The sequence below is a fragment of the Sminthopsis crassicaudata genome, chromosome 4 (assembly GCF_048593235.1).
Source record: "Sminthopsis crassicaudata isolate SCR6 chromosome 4, ASM4859323v1, whole genome shotgun sequence".
NCBI lineage: Eukaryota > Metazoa > Chordata > Mammalia > Dasyuromorphia > Dasyuridae > Sminthopsis > Sminthopsis crassicaudata.
The window spans coordinates 224139240-224152016 of record NC_133620.1 but is presented as its reverse complement, the minus strand read 5'-3'; the positions used below and the strand labels follow the sequence as shown (position 1 = coordinate 224152016).

Sequence of the window (12777 nt, the reverse complement as noted above, 5' to 3'; positions counted from 1 at the left end):
TGAGCCCTAAGTTGTAATTAGAAGTCATGGGCTGAAATCCTGGTTCTTTCACTTAATATGTGTGATCTTGGGCAAATGACACTCCCTCTGAGAGTTTTATTTTCTTCATTTGAAAAACGAATGGTCTAGAATAAATGATTTGTGAAGTCCCTTCTATTTCTAAATCTGAACCAAAGCAATTTAGTTTATAAATTTACATTAATTTGAATACCTTTCTGTTTCTGTCTTTTGCTGTGTGCTTTAACTTTGTGTGTATATTTGCCTTCTTAAATGTTAACTTCAGAGTGTCTTTTGAGAACTTCAGATATTCATTCAACCTACTTGGGGGGAAATCTTTTTTCCTGGAGTAGTCACTCCAAAGAACATCTAATGCATTATCTCCTCCTAATTCTTAAATTTTTCAAATTTCATATATAAGTGGAACATGATTCTAAGTGGAGAAGCATATTTTGGAACATGTTTATGTTTACTGTATGGTAACATTGAAAGAATCATTAGTTATTATCATTAGAATCAAAAGTTATTGCCATTCAAATGTTGGTTTCTCTTCTCTTTCCTTGTTTCTTGCCTTCTTTTTGCCTGTGGACCATGATATAGAATTGAGTATTTTTTGTTGTATTTCTTAAGTTTCATAGTTACTCTTCTTTTTAATAGCTATTATATAGCATTTAAAGTTTTACCAAATACTTTTACCAAATACTTATATAATTATAATATAATATAATACCAAAATACTTTGTATTTTGAGTCTCACAAAAGCTTTATGAAGTAGGTATTATAGATATTATTGTCATCTAACTTCCTTCTACCCCTCATATGATCATCAAATATTGTAATGATAATAGCTCTCTCATTTATATAGCACTTGAAAGTTCGTTATTAAAATATTTTTCTTACAACAAGCCCATATGGCTTATCAGCAATTCTTTTAGAAGTTTCTAGTATAACATTATTATTTCCATTTTAGAAATGAGGAAACTAAGCTTATGTGTGATAAGATAACTTCTCTAAAGCCATTACACAACTAATTTAATTCAACAGATATTTTAACATTGGGGATACAGAGATACAAAATTGAGAAGCAAATCTGCTTACTTTCTTGTAATCATTTCAAAACCATAATTAGAAACTAGGTCTCTTGATTCCAAGTTCATTGTTCTACCAATGGGCAAATATTATCAGAATCTGATATAAAAAGTTGTAAATACTAATTATCATCACTTTTGTAGCTAACTTATTCCCCAAACTCTGAATTCCTCTTTCCTCAGATTTAACTAAAACAAGTCATAACTCCCTATAGTATAAAGGAGTATGATCAAAAACTATTTTCTTGAAATGTGTAAAAAAAACCAACTACGTATTGAAGGGTTAAAATGGTGTTATATAAGTTTTATGGATTATTAGATATGACTAAAATAAAAACATTTCTTTCATTAATTCAAATGATAGTTTTAAAGCTATAAGATATACTTGATGATAATCAAACTTTGTGGTTCTAATAGGTTCTAATGAAAAGTTTCTTCCCTCAATATAATAATTAGACTGTTGGACTTAAGAGTTAAGAAGACTTTTAAGCTCAAACTCACATTTAATATTTTGTAAATGTGTGCCTAAAAACACTATTACTTAACTTCTCAGCCTCAGTTTCCTCATCTGAAAAATGGGGGTGATTCTGGTAGGACTTCAACAAGGTTTATGTGAAGCTCAAAACTATTTAATGCTTGTAAAATACTCTGAAAACAAAAGTTCCAAATATTCTTTTGTCATTTGAGTCAGAGAAAAAGACTAAGGGGTCTCACTTAAATAAAAGTTAACTTAATTTTTTAGGGAAACCTCTTTTATAATACATGACAGTCAATTTCCATACCTTAATTAATTTAATATTTTATCATGAAATATGATACATTCATTTATTATTTAATTTTTTTAAAAATTTTCTTTGACAAATGTCATTAAACGTGATCATTTTCATGAACACAAAAGGACTTTATATGAATATATTTGTATTTAGTATAGTTCAGCTCACTTTAAAAATAGGAACAGGGAGCACAAAATCTTGTTGAAAACAGAAAAAAACTATAAAATATATTTAAGTCCTATTTTATAGCAGTTAAGGAAAAGAGTAATTGAGTATATAAGGTAAGGAGAGAACTCCTGGACAAGGAAGTAAAAGAACAGAGAATAGAGAGGCATAGGCAAGTTCTAGTAGTTTTATCACACACATTCTTATGTTTTACTTAGATTTCTAGTTAGGTTATCACTTTTTCTCTCTCTTTTTTGAGAGCTAATTACTTGCTAATTAATAGCTTAGTAGCTCCTTAACTGTTTCATCTTTAGAAATACCAATTTGCAAGGTATTTTTTGCCAATTTATAGCCAGAATGAACTTTGCCATTTCCCTGAGAATTAGATTTGTCCTGTAATCCAGAAGTTCTTTTTCTTCTTTTCTTCAAAACCTTTCATTAATACCTTTAATTTTGCCTTTATATTTAAATTTGCTTTTCTGACATTAATTTTTCATTGTAACAATTCCTCTTTCCTCACTTTGCCAATCTAATTCCCTTTTTTTTTTCAACTTAGGATATTAGGAAGTCAAGCCATCTGTTTGATTAACATGTTTGCCATATCTCAAAATTATTTCTTTACAGCTATCTCATCTTGAGCCTTTGAAAGATTATTTTGATATAATTCCTGTTTTTGGTGTCTTTCTAGTTTGCCTTTCCGAGGAAGATAGATTTAGAAGCAAGAAGCTAATTTAATACCTTTAATTATTTAATTATTTATAATCAGAATAGCCATATTTTTCTTTCATAATTTCTTGCATATTTTATATGTGATTTAAAATCACGTGTAGTTTTTACCATGTGACACTAAACACAACGCAGAAATTAATGTTTTCTTCTTACAGATATTTGAAAGAAATCTTTTTTGATCAAGTTAGATATATTAGCATTTGTTTAATCTGTGTTTTGATGTTTTAATTTCTTGAATTAGTTTGATATGTAGAAGGAAAAGAGGGTCAAAAAACTTAAAAGATCATTAAAAGAAAAAAGACCAGGAAAACAGTGACATCTGTATAATTTGTTTTTCTATGTTGACATTGTTTACTAAAAACTATTTAAATGTTTGGATCCAAGACATAATCAGTGACTAATAAATGTGACTTTGATTTGTGCAATTTAATGTTTTTATCAGCGTTATGAATAAAATCCTCAGTGGAATTATCAAATTTAAAGTTGACACAAAGCTAAAATAGGTTATATATTGTGTCATGGAGTTAGGTTACCGAAAGATCTGAATGGACCAGAGCAATGGGACATATTATAATAATACTAAATTAAACATAAAAAAAATTAAATGAGATTTATTTTAGAAGAACTTATTAAGATATAGTTGAGCTGATAGACATTACAGTACTTCCTTAGGTGAAGATTCTTTTATTCTTTGTGATTACTAACAATTCATACAGGAAAAATCAAACACATGAAAAATGCCCATTGTCCAGATCAAAATAAGAGAATTGAATGGTCAGTCTCCTAAATTATCACATTACATACACCTGGGAAGAGCACTGCAGATAAGCCATTGAGTTAGGCTCAGAATTGAATAAAAGAAAACAGTAGTTGGCATTTGGTAAATTGCAGGATGCTTTCAACAATCCCAAGGTGTGCCCAAGTACAAAACCACATCTTTTTTTTAAACACAAATGTTCTCCAGGTGATATGCTGTAGGTGACAAATCTTGGAACACCACAATCTTTAAAGAATCAAAGTTGCAGGTTGCCCAAAGGACATTGGAGAGCTGCCTAGTTTTGCCGGGTATGTTGTAGAGGGAATTCTCATTCTGGTACTTTTATACACAGATTGAACTAGAGAGCTTCAATGGTACCTTCCAAATCTGAGATTTCTGTGATTCACTTTAGCTTTGAAGTTGACTGTGTTAAATAATCAAAACATTTGGAACTTAGTCATTCTAGCAGAGTGTTACAAGTACTTCACAAAATAATGAGAAAAGTAAAGAATAAATATCTAAAGGGAAAAAACAATATTAGGTAAGTATTATACTCCATTTGCAAATAGGAAAAACAGTATGATTTAAGGGATATTGTCATTAGATTAAAAAAAACTTTCATATTATTACCATATAAAATTTTAAATACTAAAGAAAAAAGTTCCTCTTTGTAGATGATTGAACACACTACTGTGAAACCAGAATGTTAGAAAGGGACTTCAAATAGTTTGTCAACTGAAAAATAAAATATACAAAGATTAATGGTATATAGGCACTACTCTTCAGGAAATATAGCTTGTCTAGACTTGATTTCTTAGGAACAAAAGCATTTCATCTATGTAAATTAAAAGCTTCTGAAATACCATATCCACATTTATATGGCTGACCATTGGGAATCTCCAAGGATTCCAACCCATAATGCTATGGAGTTAATAATCATGCAAATAAAAAGAACTTAGTAGTATGTTTTTGAACAACTTTGAACATTACCATTTAAAGCAGTATTGTTCCTACCCCTGTTAAGTATTTCAGAATTTATTATGATGCCTCTTCTAATATTTTGTAACTTTAGTGTCCAGAAATTACTAGCGAATTTTTGAAATTATAGCCACTTTGTCAGGTCAGGAACTTTATGGGGGGAAAAAATAAAACAGCCTACAATACAATAGCAATTGCAAAAAATTTTTGTGCTGTCTGCCCTTTGGGCTTTTTAATTCCTTAGGAATATTTGTATTTCAGTTATAGTATTGTTGAATTAGAATTTTCTGTTAATAATGTATTATGTTTTATCTTTCAAAGTGAATGAATTTTTAGCCTTTGAGGGTCCCATCTTGTTGGATATGAGAATTAAACATCTAATCAAAACAAATCAGTTAACCCAAGCTACTGCCTTAGCAAAGCTGTGTTCTGACCATCCAGAGCTTGGTACAAAGGGCAGTTTTAAGCAAACCTACCTTGTCTGTCTCAGTACAGCATCACCAAATGACAAGTTAATTGAAGAGGTAAGTATATTTTCTTTACTAAGATTGCTTCTAAAATGTATAAGTATATAGCTAAAAATTCTATAAGTATGAATTTTTAGCTGTCTTCTTATTAATTCAAGGGAAGAAAGGTCATAATGTTTTTGTTTCTTATCCTTCAAGTTAGTCAAATTATAGATGGAATTCTCTTTGTTCTTTCTACTGTAAGTAAATTTCTCTGACCTTCTATTTTAGCTAGTAGTGTTATCTTAAAGAAGCAGTTAAGGGGCAGCTAGGTGGCACAGTAGTTAGAGTACCAGTCCTGAAGTCAGGAAGACCTGAGTTCAAATTTGGCCTCAGACATTTAACACTTCCTAGCTGTATAATCTTGGGAAGTCACTTAACCCCAATTGCCTCAGCCAAAAAAAAAAAAATGCCGTTAAATTATAGGAAATATGTGATAGTTAAAAACCATCATTTTGTATCAGACTTTAATATCTTCAGCTACAAGCCATTTATCATGAATTTAGTATTCAGAAACATTAAGCGTCTGCTATATGTAGTGCATTATGCTAGTACTGAGGAGAATGAAAAGGTGAGTAATATACAATTTATTTAGTTTTTTACATCTCTGTCCATTCTTTAATATTTTCAAAGTCATTATATAGAACTTAAAAGATCATTTCTCCAATGAAAGATGTTTTTCTTCTTTTTAAATCCAAAACATAATTATTTGTACCTATTCTGAATATTTTTTGAGTTTTATCACTCTGATGTAAATTATTATCAACTTTCCATTGGCACAAAAATTACTTTAAGTCATTTTAATTCTCTTCAGCTCTTTCATCTGTAAAATGAAAGGGTTGGACTAAATAATCTCTATTCCCTTCAAGCTCTAAATCCTATAATCATATAATCCAATGATAAGTGCTTAAGGGTGAAGAGAGGAGTTATTTTGCAAAATAATTAGTATCTCTGTTTGAAGTGGAATTTTTTTTCAGTCATCAGATAATGTACCCAATTCTTAAGTAAAATTGAGGGAAGTAAAAATTTAGGAAATTCCAATACTTGAAAAATTATTTAAATAACAGAGAAAGCATCTTAAAGCAGTTATTAAATGGTAATGACGAATATTTGTGGCATAGTGAATAGAGAGCCTGTCTCAGAACCAAAAAGACTTGGTTTAAATTCTTTCTTTTCTGGCTCTTCAAACTTATCACACACTTTCCCCATTTATAAGTGTTCTCTGAGATTTTGTCCTAGGCTCCCCTTTTTTTTTGGTAATCTTCTTGGCTTTCTCAGCCCTGAGCCATTTTGAGCCTCCACATCACAAATTGCTACTAGCTTGGATTCCAATTTGAATGGATATTCCAATTGAATGTTCTTTAGACATCTTAAATTCAGTATGTCCAGAACTGCTTTTTCCCTAAATTGCTTCCCTTTTATAATTTCTGTGTTTCCATTGAAGGCTCAACTATCCTTTCAGTATCTTAAGTTTATAATCTTGGCATAATCCTAGGCTCTCTGCTATCCCTTGCCTTATATATTTAATCAGTTCCTAAATCTTGCCATTTCTACCTCTGTATCTCTTCCATCTGACCCCTTACCAAGCCATTATTACCACTTGCTTTGTTAATTGCAGCAGCTTCCTTATTCATTCCATCTTTATGTCCATCTTTCATATTGCTGCCCAAATAATTTTCTTTAAGTACATATCTGACCATATATGTGTACTCCCTCTTATCGCTTCTAGGATAAAATATAACTTTTTCCTCATGACCCTATGCCTATCCCATCCAGTCTCACTAGACATTATCTCTCCTGCTGCATTCTGCTATTCAGCCAAACTGGCCTTTTCTCCATTTTGCACATGTGACACTCCCATGTCCTATTCTGTCCCACATGCCTGAAATGCCTCAGAGAGTCCCTGTTTCTTTTGAAGATATTGCTCTGGTACCATCTCCTGCATTTCTTGCTTCTTGATTCCTCCACACTGCCAGTGTGTTCTTTCTCGATTCCTCCACACTGCCAGTGTGTTCCACCTTGTATTAACTACTTTGTATATACTTATATTTATACTGTAATAAATTAATCTATGTTCTTGTCCCTCTCATTAGAATATGAATGTAAACTTTTTGGGAGTAAGGATTGTTTCATTTTTATCTCTGGTACCTACCCTCTAGTAGACACTTAAATAGATGTTTTCTGACTTAATTCCGTGATCCTAGGCAAACCATTTAACATCTCAGTAACACAGGCAACTCTCTTAAGACTAAGTTACAGAATTTCCTGCTGCCGAGATTCTCTAAAGCAGTGGTCTTCAAACTTTTTCAAAAGGGGGACAGTTCACTGTTCCTCAGACCGTTGGAGTGCCTCATACTCTGTCTCCACAGCCTCAGCCCAGTGCCAGAAGTACGTGTTGCTAACACGAGTTTAGGTCGAACTTCCGGTCTGATTTTGCCATAACCCAGCGGGCCGCATCTGTCCCATGGGCCGTAGTTTGAGGACCTCTGCTCTAAAGTATTGCAATCACAGGTTCAATTTATATCTTTTAAAGGATCCAAGAATAATTTGAATTGTACCACTTTGACCAGATTCTGTACTTTGATTTGTTTGTATACGTTTCTTAAACACCTCTAGATTCCTAAATAGCATTCTTTCTTACTCATTCTTAGAAATGAATTTTTGTCTAATAGTTCTTCCTTTATGACAGGTAATTGTGAACCTTTTTGAGTTGACAGCTCTTAAAATCCTTTTCCCAGCAACCATTTGGAGTACTGTTTATCTTCAACTGAAAGAAGGTGTAATTGTAATCTCAGTCTTTCTTTTTCCTCTTCCACTTGTCCTTGAAAGAAATCACCTTGTATCTATTTTGCATATAACATGTTTTTCTGCTGCTGTTTTTTTTGTTTGGTTGGTTGTTTTTTTTTGCTGAGGCAATTGGGATTAAGTGACTTGTTCAGGGTCACACAACCAGGATGTTTTTAAGTGTCTGAGGTCAAATTTGAACTTAAGTCCTCCTGACTTCAGGGCTGGTGCTCTATCCACTGCATCACCTATAGCTGCCCCTCATACAATGTATTTTCTGATAAGAATTTAAGCTCCTTCAGGGCAAGGATTATTTCATGTTCCCAGTTCCTTCAGTACTTAGCACATTGTATATACATATAATAAAGATTTGTTCAGTGATTATTACATATATATTTTCTTTTACCTGGAATATCCCTCTCTCTCTTTGCTTTTTAAATCCCAATCTCTTAAAGCCTAATTCAAATATACTTTTTAAAAAAATTCCTTAAATACATATATTTTGAGGTAGAAAAACACACATAAATCTTGATGAAATTTGTGACATCTTTCTGATATGCTTATCATCTATTAATATGTACCCTAATTAGTATTATATGTGCTTTTAACTTCACAAGTATATGCCTTTTTTTCTTCAAGTCTATTACAATGCACTGTATCCAATAAACAACCAATTACAGTATCCTCTGGAAGTCTTTTAACTGTATATACAGCTAAATGCAGCAGTAATACAGCAAGGACAGAGAATTTTGAGATAATCTTAATCCTTTTTAAAGGCCATAAAAGTGATTAGCTTTATTACAAATCATCCCTCAGTTTTACTATATTCCTCAGCCTATGTCATTTCATGAAATATACCTTGTTAATTTACCTACACATTACAGTATTCCATCTGGCATACTTAGCCATCTCCCTCCCATCCTAGTTAACCATCAAGATAAACCATGGCCTGAATTATTCTCCTAATGGGAACAGGGCACTCCATGGGATGACCTTTAGGATAAAGTCATCCATGGGAGAAGAAGGAATGAAAAAAATTCCCAGATTATCCAATGCCCATTATTCTAGGATTTGCATTATCCTACCATTGGTGCATTATACAGGACCCAATTCTGTAACAGTTTTTGTTGATTGTCATTCTGAATGGAAGTCCTTACTCCAACCTTCTGCTAGACTCTAGTTTTGCACTAAATGAATATTTAATCCAACAGTCACCAGATTTATACTGGAAAGAGCATTAACACAGTAGTTTATGGGTTCTTAGACCTTTAAAAAATATAATCTAATGATTAGTCTTGGAATTGTTGAGGTGGATAAAGGACTTTCTATCTCTGTTATCATTTGTTACCCACAGACTTTGTCAGTCTCAGTTGCCTCATGTGTTCAATCTCTGTCCTGTGCCTATATTTGTTAATATATGTATATATAACTAAAAGACAAACAAGACCTAAGTACAAAGTCTAATAGAGGACACACAGAGGAGGTAGCCCATTCTGCTTTGACCTCTCAGCCAAAGTATCCATGGATTGGCATTCCATTGTGTCCCTTTTTTCCTGGATTCTAATGCATTATAGCTTCCCTATAGAATCAAAACCTTTTCATGCTGTATTTAAAAAAAATTTTTTTAAAGAATGAAGAAGATGTCATTATATAACAAGGACATTTTGGTGATAATTCAGGGTTACAATAGCAGTTGGATTTTAATAGTATATTTTCTATAGAATTTCAGGAAGTTTTCCCCTCCTTTTATTCTTTAGGAACAATGCAAAATTGTTCTTTTCTATCCTTCACTTTGACTAGGTCATTACCATATCTTGTGTGAGGCTCTGGTTTCTTATATAAAGATGGAATTCGTATCCTTCAGATCCTTAATTTATACCTTCAACTTAGTATAGTTGTGTGGGTACATTGTTGCCTTTCTTTACCTTGCCTAATTATATTTTTATTCTTCTGCTTCCAGCCTTTCCATTCTAATGTTTTAGTTATCCCTGTTCATTACTACTTCTGGCTCTTTTCCTCGCTCTTTACCAGTCATTTCTCCCTTCAGAATTCAGACATATCTTGAATTTGTCTTTTTCATGAACTTGCCTCAACTTCTGTACTGAATACAACCACTTAGATCTCACATATTATTTTCAATTGCTACTAATATAGGAGAAATCAATGCTGTAACAGTTCTAACAAGGCCTTCATTTCTTCCTTTTACAATTAGCTATCTCTTTCTTTGGTACCCCTTCTCTGTCCACTGCAGCTACTACAGCCACCTAGAATCAGAATAATATCTAGTAGTAGTTCTTGTTTTCTTCTTTCACCGGCTTAATTGCTAGGGTATTCAGCAACTGCTTCCTTTTAGGGAGTCAGCAGGAAATATAAAATGCTATCACTCTTGTGCTTGCTTTTTTCTGTCCAGAGGTAGCAGAAGTTAAGAGAAGAAAAGATCTGACTGACAATGAGAAGAAGGGAAATCTAGGGGAATGCTTATTTCAGAAACCTACCATGGGGAGAAATATTTTCTCCATAGATCATTTACAATGACCACAAACTCAGTGGCAGTGTGTTAGAATTCTCATATTGTCTGTGATAATACAATTATAATTCTGTGTGGTTCTGTATCATCAATCTTCATAAATTTGTTACAAGTAGGATTATATGTACTTACCTGATTTTGTTTGTGGCCACCATAGTTCCAAATATGGCCAAGATGAGAAAGGTTTGTGGATTAAGTCATTTGCAAACTTTAAAAACTATTTAACTGCCAACATCATCATTATTTAAATTTGAATCTGATTGTACATTATGCCTTAACCCTCAGGGTATATATTCATGAATATTATGATTTTGAAATGGAGGTAGGGAAATATCTGTGAAGATCTCTGAGAAACTGTCAGCAGAACCTCAAAAAAGTTTTTAAGTCACTCTTTGTCCTTTCCATCAATAAGCAGACAACTTACTAAAATATTTATTGAGGTTTTGATGGTGTACTTTGCACCTAATAAATAATTGGGTACTTAATAATTGACTTAAAATACTTGGGTATATCAAAGAAAATATTGTAACTTTTAAATGTATATATTTCCTCTCAGATATTACCTAAGGTCTTTGATGTACCTGTTTTAATGAGTTTATAAGTATATGATTAGAATGTTATTTGTTTACTTTTAAAGGCCTTGAAAACAATTGACTTTTCTTAAGTGTTTTTAATATTGGCCTCAAGATCAGTAAATTAAATTCAATGCCCTCTTCCCTTGAGAACCAGTTCTAATTAGTAGCATCTGAAATTTTACTTTGGGATGCTAAGCAATACAGAAATTCTGTAATGGTAGATTAGCTCAACATGTATCCAAGTAAAAAAGCAATCATATGTGTATTTTTTTTCTTTAGATCTCAGCAGTTGATTGCAAGGATGCTCTAGAAATGATATGTAACTTAGAATCTGATGGAGATGAAAAAAGTGCTCTCGTTTTATGTACTGCATTTTTATCCCGCCAGTTACAACAAGGAGACATGTATTGTGCCTGGTGAGTTAATTATTTTTTAATGATTGATTTCAATAGTTAAAAAAACAAATAAGAAAGGAAGAAAAAAAGAATGGCAGCAGTGACTTAGAAGATATTAATTAGATGAACTATATTTTTTATTTTTAAAGTTTTTAAGGGTTTTTTTTTCAGTACTGATGATTTAAAAGTTATTACATGCTTCCTAGGCATTGGTTATTAAGCCCTTCATTTTAAATTTGCTTAAATTTTGTTTCATCTTAGCAAATATTTATTATTTATCTATTTCAAAGTTCTGTGCAAGGATGCTGAGGCAAATGCAAAGGTTAATAGGAGATTTCTTGGCTTCACAGAGCTTATAGTTTTCTGGAAAGGAATTTTCATTCAAAAAGGTACACAGAATTGTTGATGACCTCTTTCTCCTCTTGTCAGTAATCCTTGTCTTTCCTCTTGACATCCTGGGTTTTTGTTGTGATACAGGACCCACATGCCAGTAGCTGCTTGAGATCTAACTTAAACCATTAAAATGGATCTCTTTATGTGAGAGGGTGATGATGATGATGATACAAGGAGACTGAGAGACAGTTGCTGTTCTCTGATCTCTCTACTGAGAGACAGTTGTGTTCTCTGACCTCTTTCCTCTTGCCTCCAATTTATTTCATTCCCAATCCACAAGGAACATCTGCAAAGGCTGTTTTGCAACTCCTTGAAGTTTATGATTCACAGCTGTGAAGGCTCTTGGAGAATTGACCTGCCCCTTCTCTTAGGCATGGTCCTTAACAGGTTTTCTCCATCCTTTACAGGCTTTGTTGCTATAGAGAAGACCAAAAAAAATTAGAAGACATGTTTTCCTTCTTTAAAATATAGCATATAATAAAATCTTCATAATATTTATAAAATATATTTGAATGTATATACTACAAATGGAAGGAAAAAATCTTCAGACATATTAAATATCAGACATAGCAAATAACCAGTAAATAATCTTCCCCAGATGGATTATTTCAATCCAGATCTTTAAGAATTGCAAAGGAAGCATAGTCTGACAAGATAGGAAACACAGTACATGTGGGAGAATGGGTTCTGCTATGTCTGTAGAATGAAAATAAGTAAGTTCTTGTCAGAACAGATGAAAAGATTTGCTGGTGTTGAAGCACAGTATTTCTATATATTTTTTATTTATAGCTTTTTATTTTTCAAAATACATGTAAAGATAATTTTCAACATTCCCCCTTGCAAAACTTTTTGTTCCATGTTTTTCTTCCTTCCTCCCCACCTCTCTTCCCTTAGACAGCAAATAATCCAATATAAGTTAAAACATATGCAATTTCTCTAAACATGTTTTTGCATTTATCATACAAGCAAAGTACTTTTGATGGAAATTTTTAAGATGGATGATATGATGTTTAACTTGAAAAAAGACCTTGACACCAGATTTTGAATTCAATATCCAAAGAGATACCATATAGAGGGAGAATGACATAATGCTATATGTCATAGGAGTAC

At 32.3% G+C, this 12777-nt stretch overlaps 1 protein-coding gene across 2 annotated transcripts in view; it reads left to right on the top strand.

The window, feature by feature from the left end:
• Positions 1–12777, top strand: part of ZNF292 (zinc finger protein 292) — an 85535-nt gene that overhangs the window by 60020 nt on the left and 12738 nt on the right. Inside the window, exons 5-6 of one of the 2 annotated variants that reach the window (XM_074310340.1) lie at positions 4809–5011; positions 11159–11295. In XM_074310340.1, the coding sequence (XP_074166441.1) occupies positions 4809–5011; positions 11159–11295 (340 nt within the window). Of the gene's footprint in view, positions 1–4808; positions 5012–11158; positions 11331–12777 lie in introns of both variants that reach the window. The other variant, XM_074310341.1, reaches the window with a different exon arrangement.